At 49.9% G+C, this 14,052-nt stretch overlaps 2 protein-coding genes across 5 annotated transcripts; both read left to right on the top strand.

Annotated features, from left to right (window-relative positions):
• Positions 1–1,589: 1,589 nt before the first annotated feature.
• RCHY1 (ring finger and CHY zinc finger domain containing 1) lies at positions 1,590–7,407 on the top strand. Of its 3 annotated transcripts, none has more exons than XM_085309668.1 (9): positions 1,590–1,686; positions 1,786–1,905; positions 2,072–2,187; positions 2,567–2,645; positions 3,177–3,221; positions 3,321–3,379; positions 4,393–4,419; positions 4,688–4,808; positions 5,840–7,407. In XM_085309668.1, exons 1-9 carry the CDS (start codon positions 1,597–1,599, stop codon positions 5,960–5,962), a joined length of 780 nt encoding a protein of 259 aa, XP_085165794.1. In that variant the 5' UTR covers positions 1,590–1,596; the 3' UTR covers positions 5,963–7,407. The 3 variants fall into 3 exon arrangements, with proteins under 3 accessions (XP_085165794.1, XP_085165785.1, XP_085165803.1); XM_085309659.1 differs by having other exon boundaries at positions 3,288–3,379; XM_085309677.1 differs by having other exon boundaries at positions 3,288–3,379; positions 5,892–5,973.
• Positions 7,408–10,775: 3,368 nt separating this feature from the next.
• Positions 10,776–13,186, top strand: BTC (betacellulin). Of its 2 annotated transcripts, none has more exons than XM_085309626.1 (5): positions 10,776–10,884; positions 11,933–12,001; positions 12,427–12,538; positions 12,658–12,804; positions 12,907–13,186. In XM_085309626.1, the coding sequence occupies exons 1-5, from the start codon at positions 10,782–10,784 to the stop codon at positions 13,010–13,012; spliced, it is 537 nt and encodes a 178-aa protein (XP_085165752.1). In that variant the 5' UTR covers positions 10,776–10,781; the 3' UTR covers positions 13,013–13,186. The 2 variants fall into 2 exon arrangements, with proteins under 2 accessions (XP_085165752.1, XP_085165744.1); XM_085309618.1 differs by having other exon boundaries at positions 12,427–12,544.
• The last annotated feature ends 866 nt before the right edge of the window (positions 13,187–14,052 follow it).

Below are 14,052 nucleotides of genomic sequence, written 5' to 3'. Positions count from 1 at the left end.
TGTGCTGACATGTATATTTATATTTTGTAAATAAAAAGATATTCAAATTCTAAGCTCCTGGCTGATAGTGTGTGTTTACAAATGTAAACTCACATAATGTGACTCAGTCTTCTCTGGATTTAAGCTTGGTGTTACATCTGCTTATTTGTGCTGGTGGCATTGCTTGCATTGAAAAACAGGTAGGATTTGGGGATCCATTTTTACCTAACAGCTGAGATCTGATTACTTTGCAACCATCTACAAGCACAAGTTCCTCTTCCCTATGTCATTTTTAGATGGCCGAGGTCCTTGGGGGTGGGGAGGAAATCAAGAAAATGAAACATATCAAAGAGCAAATGATGATTAGATGTAAAGATTGAGCCAGGCTCCCGTCAGTGGTGCCCAGTGACAGGATGAGAGGCAATAGGCACAAACTTGAAATAGAGGAAATCCCTCTGAACAGGGGAAAAAACAAAGAAAACCCCACTTCTTTATTCTGAGAGTGGTTGAACAGGTTGCCCAGAGGGATGGCAGATATCTCCATTCTTGGAGATACTTTAAACCTGACTGGACTTGGTCCTGAGCAACCTGCTATAGGTGACCCTGCTTGAGCAGAGGGTTGGACCAGAGGTGCCTTCCAACCCCAACTATTCTGTGATTATGACAAATCACTGCTGCTTGCTGCTGAAACAATGTGTAGCAGAAATCAACCACTATTGCTCCGTATTGTTTTTGCAGACCGTGTGGTTTGGTAAATGTGTTTACACTAGACTCGGAACTAAACATCCGTAATAATTATAGATGATAGTTGATTTATTTTGATTAGCAGCTTTGTCATTAAATGTCCTCTATGCTGCACTTCTACCTTGGGTTTGTATTTTTTAGAAAAATGCATGCTTCTGTCTTCCACTTTGCGAACTGTGCACAACCCTCTGATTGCACAATGTGATAAGCAGATTTAATGCACTTATGGCAAAAATAAAAACCCCTTTAAAACAACCTTAAGGAAACTCACCCTGATAGACTCCCTGGCTGGGGGAGCTCTGTAGAGCTCCTACCTCCTTGTGATGCCCTGCAGCAGACCCACACCTCTACCTTTTGGAATAAGATGGCAAACTTGCTACAACTTTCAGCATGTCCATAGCCCCAGAACTGCATTTCTAAGAAGCAGTGGGCTTTATGATTCTGCATCTCTCTCAGCACATCACACTTCACTGCATCTAAGTAAGAGTGCTTGCATATACAGAGAGATGTGTCTGCATATATAAAGCATGTGTGAATATCCACACACGGTGGGCAGGTGAATCACGCCCACTTACATATTATCTGTATATACATAGACCTACCTGCATACTATGTGAATGCCTGTATATACATATACTGACATCTATACACTTTATATATTTTTATTTTTATATATTTATATATAAATAGCTATATATAATGCTGTGCCGGTATATGTATGCTTTTACCTTCACACATACGCACACCTGTATACACTCGTACACACAGACCGAGCGCTGGGAAGCGGAGGACCGGTGTGCGCATGCGCAGCACTCGCCTCCCTGGCGGAAGTGGCGGCGGAAGTGGAGGAGGGCGGGGCGAGCGTGGGCGGAGATGCCGCGGGGCAGGGAGTGGCGGTGGGCGGCCATGGCGGCGAGCAGCGAGGAGGGCTGCGAGCACTACCGCCGCGGCTGCCTGCTCCGGGTGAGGCTGTGGGGCGGGCGGGAGGCTTGCCGCGGCCAGGGCGCGGTGGCGGCCGTGGAGGGCTGGGTGCCGCCGCTGAGGTGTCACGTCTCGTTGCAGGCGCCGTGTTGCGGGAAGCTGTACGCCTGCCGGCTGTGCCACGACGGCGCCGAGGGCCACCGACTGGACCGGTTCCGCGTGGCGGAGGTGCAGTGCGCCCGCTGCCGCCGCCTGCAGAAGGTGGGTACGGCCAGGGCGGCGCGGGGACCGCCATGTTGGCGGTGCGGGCTGCGCGGGGGCCGCCATGTTGGGGGTGGGGGTGCGGGCGCCATTATGGGCGGGGCCGGCGGGGCCCCGTGCGTAATGGTCGTCTCCTCTTCTCCTTCCTGGGCCGGCGCGGCGGCAGGCGCAGCAGAGTTGCGAGGGCTGCCACAGCCTCTTCGGGGAGTACTACTGCGGCATCTGCCACCTTTTCGACCGGGACAAGAAGCAGTACCACTGCGCCGACTGTGGCATTTGCAGGTGCGGGCAAGCTGCTCCCATGGGAAAGGGGACGAAAATTGGCTTTCCACAGCCTGGTGCCTCTGTACGGTCGTGGGCTGCTGTCATCGGGTGCCTCCTGCGAGCAAACAGCAGCGGAGCCTGGAGCTGCTGCGGTGGACTGTGCTTGGGAAAGCCTTGCACTTGTTATTTTTAATCTGAGCAGCCCTATATTTTATTTCAGTTGTGGCAAAATACTGCTAAGAACGAGAGCTTATAGTCTGCATGAATTACAACTCTTCCGTAGATAATTTGACTTGGGAACTAGGCTTCTGCTGATCAGAAAGTGTTTGGGTAGAAAGTTAAAACAGAGCTGTACAGCAAGTACTTAGCTGTTCATGACTGGGCATTGTCTTCTCAGGATTGGTCCAAAGGAAGATTTCTTCCACTGTTCAAAATGTAATTTATGCCTAAGCTTGAGTCTTCAAGGAAAACACAAGGTGAGAATATACCATTTTGTTAGCTTAAAAGACACCAAAAAACAACCCCCCTCCATAGTTTTCCTGCAGTCTGAATTGATGGATTCCTGCCTCAAATTGGTGAATTGATGCTATACTGATTGGGGAAGTGACAGGTTCCTTCCTCTTTCTCTAAATACACCTGTCCTGAACAGCAACACGGAGTGCTTCTGGGTGGGCTTTGCTTGTGATTTAAGTTGCAGGATATATATGTTTCCATCATGTTTCACTGTGCTTCTGAAAGTCATTGACTGCAGATATGGCAATGTATCAGTTTAAGCTGCTGTTCCTACTGTAGTATAGGAAGAGCTAGGCTATTAATTGTTGTGGGAGTCCTGGAAATAATTTCATGTATCTCATTTCAAGCTGTTTTATTATTATTATCCTAGACTAGTTGTTAATTCTCAGAATTTCAACCTTGAATTAAGAGTAAGCGTTATTTATATTTATTTATTTATTGTAAAAGAGTGTTAGACTTAAAAAAAGGTTAACTTTGTTGTTGTTTTTGCAAAGTGCATAGAAAACGTCTCCAGACAGGATTGTCCAATATGTTTGGAGGTGAGTTACTTCTCTTCAACTCCTAAAATTGTGTTTGGTCTTAGTTCTTCATGCATTTGTAGTTAGCTATTCTTTTGCCTACTCTTTGTTTTGAAACAGGATATTCACACGTCTCGTGTTGGAGCACATGTTATGCCATGTGGTCACCTTCTTCACAGGTAAATATTGCAAATGTTTGAGCGTTGGGAGTACCTGTTGCATTCGGTGTGCTGTATTCTCAGCGCTACTACAGGCCTGCTTGGTCTGTGTTGTTACAGCTGATAAGGGAGGCATGTAGTAGGGGATAGCCTCCATTTCATCAGGAAGTACTTCCTTCAGAAAGGATGTCTTTCTTCCAAAGTCCAGTAAATCTTCTGGGTGGTAGGGCCTATTTATTGCTCTTTTTGACTTTTCTGGTGTTGAATTTCCTGCTATTACTTTTTAAATCTAAAGAATCTCATAGAGAAATCTCTCCTTGGTGCAGAAAGTAGTTGCGCAATGGTTTTAAGAGGTTGATGCCAGTTTATCTATTAAGTCCTAAATGTTTTCCATGGACAGCCACCAGGAGGACCAAATGTTTTGTTTCTCTACAAAAGCTACTCACTCTATCAGGATTTTATAGTGTGGTGATACACAGCACTGGCTGCCTTAAGGAGTAATTACAAGAAGGTCATGTGTTTCCCTTCCATCTTGCTCCTGATGTAACCTTGTCATGACATTTTTCCCTTTATGCAGTGTCCTACAGGAACAGATTTTTGTTGCTCTGTTGTCTCTCTTGGTTTTCCTCCATTGCCTTGGTGTGCTAAATTAACATTCTCCACGTTTGACAATGGCAAGCCTCCTCAGACTGAATCTTCCTTTGATTCCTGTCCATTTTAGTTACCCTGTGATGCATCACAACCCATTATTTTTTTTAAGCGAACTTTAACGGAACAAATACTGTTTTATTGCTGAGTCTGTTCCTTCATCTTACTTTTGGAGATGTAAGCATGGAACTAAATATGGTCATCTCATGGTTTTGTCAAATAAAAAACGGTTTGGCTGAGAGGCCTTCTTTCCACTTTAACCCGGGATATTTTTGACTTCTGCCTTGGGGATAACTGTGTGCTTTTCTCCTCCTTTCTTTCCAAATGGGTTACTGCTCAATAATTTCACTTTTCTTACTAAACTTCTCATTGTGTTTCCTTTTCAGAACATGTTACGAGGACATGTTAAAGGAGTAAGTATTTCTAACACTCTCTTAGCATTGTAGTAATCTAGGCAGATTACTTGGAGAGGCAAAGATCATGATGCCAGTCCAATACTAGTTATCTTAAAGACAACTCCTAGAGGGAAAAAGGGCTTTTAATTCCCACCTCTTCTGCAGGTGCTTTCCCATTCATTATATTTCTCCTTGACAGTTCTGATAAGAAACCTGTCCTTTYGAATAGACTTGTTCCCCAGTCTTGCTCCATCTACTGAATTTCTGTTTTCATCTTTTTTACCAGAGGTTACAGGTGTCCTCTGTGCATGCACTCGGCTTTAGATATGACAAGGTACTGGCGTCAGCTGGATGACGAAGTAGCACACACACCTATGCCCACAGAGTATCAGAACATGATGGTGGAGGTAAGTGATGAAACTTGCACTGATGTCTCTTTTTGACAGATCTGTAACTTTCATTATGGGCAGTAGAGGGTGCCAGAAATGTGCCCTGGATCAGAAATCCAAGTGACTGTTGGGATACGATGAAAAAATTTCTTGTGCAGGTTTATGGTATTCATTTACTAACTAAAAAATGAAGGGAGGATTTAAAAAGATCTAAAGCAAGCAAACCAAAAGGGAGGGGAACAAAAACAAACAAAAATAAACAGAAAACATCCAGCATCTTGGTGGTATAGTGTCATAGAGGGGAAAAATGGCTTAGTCTCTGGAAGTGTCTGTCATATCAAAAGAACAGCAGCTCCTGAATCTCGGAGCTTCAAGTTTTGAGATAAACATGGTGATTTTTCTGCAAAAATACTCAGCTATTAATAGGTACAAGGCTAGCAAAAGGAGATATCTTATGTTTTCTCTTTCTGTTACCCTCTAATAACCCAGAACTGGATGTTGTTTACTAGTAAGACTGAACTACCCAGCTTTGGTCATCATCTAATGTTCTGGTTGCATCTATTAGTCTGCTTCAGACAACCCACCCTCCCTACCCTTTGAGTCAGAGTATTTCAAAAAATCACTTTAAAGAACATTGACTGGCTTGTGTAGCAGACTGGCTTAATGTTGCTAGCTCTTGTTAATCCCGTTTCATTTTTATCTGAGGGTTTCTTTCATGAAGAGAAGAAGCAAAAGCCAAAGCTGGTGTTTATCTGACCCGTGCAAGGAGTCCCCATGACATATTAAAAGTAAATGCTCCTTGCATGTGCTAGGTGATCCTGGCAGTTGCAAATGGAAAAGTTAAATCTGCCCTGTGTACTCCTCTGCTGAGACACCTGGCTGTCTTTAGAAGGAAAATATTTCCTGCTTTGTGCTCTGATTGCAAACCAGTTCTGTGGTTGCTGAAAGCATATTTGTCATATTTTGTTGAGTGTCCTGTTGATGATAAAAGCCTCTCTCTCTCTCTCTCTCTCTCTCTCTCTCTCTCTCTCTCTCTCGTATGTATATAGATCCTTTGTAATGATTGCAATGCCCGGTCTACAGTGCAGTTCCATCTTTTAGGCATGAAGTGTACAAACTGTGAATCATACAATACTGCCCAAGATGGAAAATGCAGGCTGACTTTGGAGTAGCAGTGATTAAGATGTAGGCTGCATACGGCTGGTCAAGGAAAACGAGAAAATGCTACTGTGGAAGAGACTGTTTTTTAGGAAAAATGTTGTCTGTGAAAATTCATTTAAATCTGTCGTGCCAACAGTAAAATGGTTACAAAGTTTTAGGCTGCTGCAAAGGAGTTTTGCAGATGGTGTCCCCAACTTCAGTACCAGCTACAGCATGGTCAGGCTCTTCAGGAAATTACCCCCCCCCCCTTTTTTTTCCTTTTAAATGTTTTACTGCATCATAGAAAAGGCAGACCAGAAGAACAGCTAGTGAGATGCCAAAGGGAGATCTACAAGCAATAGCTGTCAGAGCAGAACGTGTTTTTGGGCAGCCAAAGGCTGATCTGGCTTACAGAGGCTCTGAGCATAACACAGGGTGGAGACATAGTCATTCTGGTAGCGACTCATAGGAAAAACTAGCGGCTTTGAGACGATACCTTACGTAAAGCTGACATCGGCATAGTTTTGCCTAAGTACGTTCTGTTCCTTTTAAATGATGTGTATGTTCTAGGGCCTTGGAGCCATCAAGCAAATGGGCGGAAAGGGTGAGCTTGCCAAAACTGCAATTTGCAGACATGAGTGCACACACCGTGTGCACTGAATTCACTTCAAAAGCGGGGCTGGTCCTTGATTCGGCTTCTGAATCAAGCTGCGGGGCTGCCCTTCTCCCACGGGTACTCATGTGACCTGGTATCTCTTTGGATTTAGATTCCTTTGCCACCTGCAATTGCATTTAACACAGATTTCTTCCTAATTTGCTTTATTCATTTACAGAGACTGAGGTGTTATGGGGTTTTAGGCACATATGTAGCTTGACATGTTGGCAGTTCAGTATGTGAAGTGAAGCTCATAGCATTATCTTTGCAGGATTGCTGTCAGGTCAGCCAGTCCTGCTAAGCCTGAGATACTTGCTGAAGATGCAGCTGTTCATAGGGAGACTCTCAGGTTGTGCAGGGACCAGTCTTCTCTGACTTTTTTTTATTTGTTTTTTTTATGGTATCTAATTTCATTGTGGGAGGAGAGGGGAGGATGGAGGAATGTTTTTCCCTTTCTTAAGAAAAGGAATTAAAAACTCCCACTCTTCACATCTTGCCCAGTGTTTTGCAGGTGAAATATTACAGCAAGTCCTTTGGTTTCTGTTCAGAAAGTTCAAATAATGTGGCGCATGACTCCTAATGTCCAAACTGCATGAAATGCAGAAGTTCCTCTTCACCGTATAACTACTTGTCTTCAAATTGCTCTGTGATGAAGCAACAGGCATCTTGATCTGACAGTGCCCTTTTATGTATGAAAAACTAGGAATCAGATTGTCATATTACTGTAGCTTCCATTTACTTAAGTATCTTTTTCTGAAGCACTTTCCTGACTGCTATACATGAATGTAAAATGTTGTCTCTAATAAAATTGATTATACCCTGCTTGTTATGATTTTATTATGTATACTACCTAGACATTTTTAGCTGAATTCAAACCATGATGAAGTACCATAAAATGACAGATGCGGATAGTTTGCTCACGTCAGTGTCACTCATGGATTTCTCCTTCACGCCACTTCCATTACGTTCACACTGGTAGTAGTATTTCAGGTGAAATACTATTACACTGCACACACACAGGACGCTTGATTCAGGGATGTGTTTATGCTGAAAAGTTTGGGGTTTTTTAAGGTAGCTATTCCATCTTTCTGCGATATTTTATCTATCTATTGCTACAAGCTTAAAGCAGTTCTTCAAGACATGCATAATAAAAGCAACATGCAATATTAGGCAAAAACCTTTTGCAGTCACAATGTGTGCACTAAGCAAAACAGCCACTGTGACTTCAAAAGACACCTCTTCTGCTGGTAAACCTCCTTGGCTAAAGGAGGGTTGTGGGAACTCCATCCTCAGAGGTGACCAGAACTCGGCAGCACCTTGTGGGCCCTGCCCTCTATGACTTGCTTTGAGACAGACCGTGGTTGCCTTCCTCAATAACCATGTGGTATTAAATGCATCAAGTTACTCATGTTTTTGCTGTGTCCAGCTTTTGCTGCAGGGGTTTTACATTAGCTACCTCAAGGATTTCACTGCGTTCAAAGGGGTAAGTCTGTTTTTTTTGCAGGAATACTTGCACCTGAACTGCCTCAGCCCCTCTTTCATTGCTTAATCTCTCTAGAGTAAGGGGAAGTGTCCCTGTGGGGAACAGTGGCACACTTTGTCTTCCTTGTTATTGCTTTACAAAGCTGCAAAACAGTTTTTGTGTAAAGCAGCAATTTTTGTCTCGAGAGCCACATTGCGTGTGGCCTGCTTGGGGAAAATAAGTGAAGTCACCAACTGGTATAGGAGGAGACCAAGGAGAGCAGATATGGAGGGAGGGAGCACTGCCACCCTGAGTCAACGATGACTGCATGAAAACAAGCAACCAGTCCTGCCAGATGAGCAGTAAATCAACCGTGCGGCGCTGGAGAGAAGATTTGATTAACGTTAAGCCGAGAGTGACTTGTCTCAGCCGAGCCAGCTGTGCTGGGTGCAAAGCGGTTCCCGAAACCAGATTTCTCTGGGTCCAAGTCTGGTGTCTGCTCTCACGTCCTCTTTCTCCTGAGGTCTTGACCCCTGAGTTGCGTCTTGTGCCTTGCTCCGATGCAAGATGGCACTGGGCTGGCTTTCTCCACTCATGGCAAAATCGTTGGTGTGCTGTGCCATGGGGCTGGGGGTGCTGCCGTAACCAGGTCCATTACTTTGATGAAATATATATATTTAAAGAGACAGCTGTGAAGGAAGTGTCAGCGGTGGGGGAAGCACACTGTATATTTATTCCTGGGCAGCGCAAGGAGAAATGCAGGATGGTGGCCTGCAAAGGTCAATGCTGAATATTCATGCCCCTTCCAGCAATCCATTGTGCTTTACTTTCAGCAAATCCAGTTTCCCTTTTTATTTTTCTCTTGAGAAAATGCTGTTAATCCATTTACCTATTAAATGATGCAGTTAGTGCAGGGAAATGAAGGCCTCCTTGGGCTTCCTGCAACTTTGTGTTGATGTTTGCCCCTTTGCATGGTGACTAAATTGGGTTTATGACTTTTTTTTTTTTTTTTTTTTTTTTAAGAATGACTGCTGTTAGGCTCTGGAGCTGTGGGAATATACAGCAGGAAGATAACACCTTTGGCACTGGTCGAAGTTACCGCATGTTTAATACTCCATACGTAGAGACTATTGCCCTGCGTGCTAAGTTCACAGATGGGGAATAAACTGCTCTCACCTCGGAATAAATTACTCCAAATTGCTATTGCTGCTGGAGATGGCACTGCAGAGCTATTTCTGCTAATAAATCACCAGTGTTTATCCTGTTGATCTCGCCAGCTGTCTGAGGCGATGCCATGCGGGAAATGCTGGTGAGCCGCTTGCGGTGCGTTCGCAGAGGAGCAAAGTACAAGTGCTGGCAGGCAGTGGAGGCACCTATATTTAATGCAGGGACATGCTGGGGTGGTTGTGTTGCTCCCTTTCCCTATCCTTTCTCCTTTCCTCTTTCCCTTTTCCCCCCATATTTTTTACAGGCAGGGCTCTTAAAGTGGCTGTAAAACATACGCAAATCCAAGCTAACTGGAGTCATACGAGACTCCGTGGGAAAGCAGTGGGTTTTACATGTGATCAGCAGTGATAACTCCTTGCTTTTTATTCTTTGAAAAGGCAGGAATTGAACATCTTCGTGCAGCTGCCAGCTGTTTAGGCTGATAACTCCCCCCCCACACACACACACACACTGCCCTCGCTTTTGTGACAGGGATATAAATTGTGAAATTCCTGCATAATGCATGTGTGGGTTAATGGGAAAGACTGGGAAAAACAGGGTTCCTGGCACCCCAATCCCATTTTTTCTTGCCATACCCACTCGCCTGGCTGCCTGACCTTGTTAGCTATATATGTATTCCTTCCTCCTCCCAAAAAGGCAATACGCTGCACGGCGCTATTTTTAGTGGCAATATTTGCAGCTCGGAGGCCTGGGAAAGAGTGCTGCGTCCCTGTGGAGCTGCCTGCTCAGTCTGTGCTCTGAAACTCAGCTTTTTGCCCCAGTTTGAAGGTGCAGCAAGGTGCCAGGCTTGCAGTATGAGGAACAACCCCCAGTGCGTTTTACAGATTGGTTTTAATAGCAAATAGCTTTTTTCCTGTTTAATAGCCCCAATCCCCGGGAATCGACTTGGGTTTTTTTTCCCCTGAGGAAAAGCCCAAAGGGAGGGGGGTGCTGTAGTTGCCCCACAAGCCATAGCGCAGGAGGGCTCCATAGGTGGAGCACCTGCAAGGGCATGGCAAGGGACATCCTGCTGGGGTGGGGGGCAGGGACTGGCACTGGGACACTGGGGACTGGGCACTGGGAGTGGGTACTGGGACTGAGTACTGAGATACTGAGTACTGAGATTGTGTACTGGGTACTGGGACCTGGGATTTGGCACTAGGTATTGGATACTGGGTCCTAGGTCCTGAGGACTGGAACTGGATGCTGTGGCCTGGGCGCTGGGATGAAGCACTGGGCCCCAGCACTGCCGCTGGCCGCCGGGATGGGGCCCCCAGCAGAGCAGCAGCCGACAGAACGAGAGGGAAAGGAGCGGGAAGCGAGGCTGGTGCTCGGTGCGGAGGCGGCACCGGTTCCCCTCCGGCAGAGTGGCGAAGATGGGGCGAGTCGGAGCTGAGTACTGACGACGTCGGTGCATCCCCCGAGGGTGCCCGCGGGTCACGGGCTCAGGGGCACCGCCCCGCACCGCCCCGCACCGCCCTGTGCCACGGCCCCTCCCCTAATCCCGCCCCCGTCCCACCGCCCCGTCATGCCGCAGCCGGTCGCGGCGGCAGCACCGCGCATGGAGGCAGCTGCGGCGGCGCCGCCCGGCGCCGCCGGGACTCTGTTGCTCTGTCTGGCCCTCGCCTCGGGTAAGCGCCGGCCCGGCCCGCGACTCCCCCTCGGCTCCTCCTCATCCTCCCCCCTGTCCCATCCTGAACCCCACGGGCTCCCTTGGCCCCGCTCCCCCGCGGGGATCCGCCTGGCCCGGCCCGATCCCATCCCAGGGATCCCCCAATCCCACCGTGATGCCACCTCCCCAATTGCCTTCTGGGAAACCCCCCCCCGACCCACCCCGATCCTCCTCCTGCCACATTCCGGTGCTCCCCCAATCCCACCCCTTCAAAATCCCTTCCTCAGGATCCTCCCAATCCCACCTCTGTCCTCCCCCTGTCCCATCCCGGTGCTCCCCCAATGCCATCGTGATGCCACTTCCCTGATCCCATCCCGGGAATCCCCCTGTCCCACCCTGTTCCTCCTCCCATCCCCTCCTGAGGATCCCCCCAATCCCACCTCAATCCTTCTCCCATCCCATCCCAGTGCCTCCTCCCCATTACCATCCCGGTGATCCCTTCCGTCCCATCCTGATCCTCCTCCCATCCCCTCCTGGGGATCCCCCTGTCCCACCCCAGTCCTTCTCCCATCCCCTCCTGGGGATCTCCCCCATCCCATCCCAACCCTCCTGTGCCATCTTGGGGATCCCCCAATCCCATCCTGATGCTTCCTATTTTGGGGATCCCCCAATCTCTCGGTGATACTTCCCTCCCAGGGATCCTCCCCTCATCCCACCTCCGTGCTCCCCCAATCCCACTGTGGTTCTCCCCCCGTCCCCTCCCAAGGATCCCCCCCATCCCACCCTGATTATCCCGTCCCATCCCATCCTATCCCATCCCACACCCAAGGCACCTCGTGCCCAGCGACCGCAGCCCTGGCAGTGCTCCTAGTCACTGGCTCGGGCCAGCGCTTGGTGTCAAGGCCCTGGGCTGCCCCATCCTCTGCGGGGACAGAGGATGTTCCAGCTCTGCTGCGCTGGAACAGGCACCCTACTGCTGCGAGAACACGAAGTTTCGATGGCCCCAAGACCCCATCAAATCCGACGGGGGGCCGGAAAACGCTCACCTGTCTCCTCTCCATTCCCAGGCCTGGCGCTTTGCGACAGTGCGGGTGCCAACGCCACGGCTGCCAGTCCGCCCTGCGGGAACTGCACAGGTAACACAAGGGCCGCCCGTCCCCGCTCTGCGCCCCCGGGCGCTGGCCCGGGCCCAGGTCCCAGTGCTCCCACCCACAGGGAACCCGACCCAGCCACGCACCCTTAGGCTCCTAACCCAGGACTCCTGCCAACTGTGATTTATTTAGCTCCATTCCCCGGCGCAGTGCTGCTCATCTCCTGGATATAGCCACGTGGGGGGAGAGAAGGGAGAATAGCGAGGATATTTTGCCTAGCAAAATGGTGGCGTTCCCCCTGCAGTGCTTTCCGGAGCAAGGGAGAGGCTTGGGAGGGGGGGAAAAATAAAATAAAATTCCCGTTGAGGATGGGTGAGGTGGTGACAGCAGTGGGAATAAAAAAAAAATAAAGAAAAAGGAAAAAGAAGTCTGTTTTTTAATGCTGTGGATGTTTCTGGGTGCTGTTGCAGGCAGTGTGCCGCAGCTGCGGCGGCGGGGCCACTTCTCTCGGTGCCCGGAAGAGTACCGGCACTACTGCATCAAAGGGCGATGCCGCTTTCTCGTGGCCGAGCAGACGCCAGCGTGCGTGTGAGCGAGGCGGGCTGGGAAGAGGGTCGTTATTTCTTTATTTATTTATTTAGGGGATTGGGGGTGCCTGGCAGGTTTTTGGCATCTTCCCATCGCCACTCCACTCTTTGCAGGTGCGAGCGAGGTTACACGGGCGCCCGCTGCGAGCGGGTGGACATCTTCTACCTGCGGGGTGACCGGGGCCAGATCGTTGTCATCTCCCTTGTTGCGGCCGGGGCTGCCCTCGTTGTCCTCATCATCTGTGCCTGCCTCTGCAGTCGGTATGTGCTGTGCGCCAGGAGCCCCAGCACATTTCGGTGCGAGCTGCTTGGGTTGCACTTTTTTTTTTTTTTTAATACCGCTTCCCCCCCCCCTTCCCCAAGGCGCTATCGGAAGCGACGACGGAAGAGAAAGGAGGAAAAAATGGAGGCACTAAGTAAGCCTGAGCCTGCCAAGAGCGAGGACGCGCTGGAGATGCATGTCACGTGAGGGTGTGTGGGACCGAGGGGTGGCCAGGGATCCGGGGGTGCTGGCGCTGACAGCGGCCCCTCTCCCTGCAGCAGCTCCTGGTACCCGCAGCCAGGTCACCTGCAGCAGTGTTGCCTGGCCTGATGGGCAAGGACTGCAGCTCGTGGTGGCGCTAATAAAAGGGGGTAATGGAAAGCGTGGTGATGTCCGAGTGTTGGTGGCCACATGGCGGGGAGAACAGTGGGACTGCAGCAGCACTGGCTGGTGGTGCGGCTCGTGGGATGCCCTACGCCCTAGGGGGTTGATGGGGGCCACTCAAGGGATGCCGGCACTGCGGGGCCTTACTCAGGCTGAAGGTGAGCATGGAGAGTGTGGCAGGTCCTTTGCCTCTCTGCACCGGGGGTTGGGGCCAGCTGCCCTATGCTGCTGTGGCCCCAGGCTGGGGGGTGCCAGAAGCTGGAGGAGCTGCAGCCACTGTGGAGCACTGTGTGGGCCAAGACCTGGGGCTGAGGCCTTGCTGCCGCCATCCCACGGCCCAGGAAGAGCCGGTGTGGGGTGATGCCTGCACCACGGAGCCACTGCCAGCTCCTTCCCTCTGTTGCACTGTTCCGTAGGAGCAACCCGGCTGGGAAGGAGACACCATCTCAGGGCAGGAGGTCACCCGGGGCCCTTGCAGGGCTCCAGACCCAGCGCAGAGCTCGCTACCTCGCTCACCAGGTGCCTGCAGAGCTCATCCTGCAGTGCAGCAGCGCTAAGCCCAKCACTGGTGGTGGTGCTCTGCCTCACATTTGCCGGCACTCTGCTCACTGCGTTGCCCAGGCCTCTCATGCCCATCTGCCTCACGGTGCTGACAGGGTGGCGTGCCCTCGCCCCAAAGGCCTCGAAGAGGGGCTTCAGCAGCTTCCTCTCCTCCTCCAGCCAGCCCTTCATCAGCTGCAATCAAGCCACGTGACCGCACGCATCGGCTGCAATCGACGCCGGGCGAGAGGCGCGCAGGAACAACCCTGAGCCCCTGCCACGCCACTGCCTCACCACGGGAAAGAGGGCGCAGAGCAGCGCAG

This window comes from Rhea americana, unplaced genomic scaffold, assembly GCF_003343005.1.
Source record: "Rhea americana isolate MKP2758 unplaced genomic scaffold, rheAme1 scaffold_107, whole genome shotgun sequence".
Taxonomy (NCBI): Eukaryota; Metazoa; Chordata; class Aves; order Rheiformes; family Rheidae; genus Rhea; species Rhea americana.
This window is presented reverse-complemented; position numbering and strand designations above follow the sequence as displayed.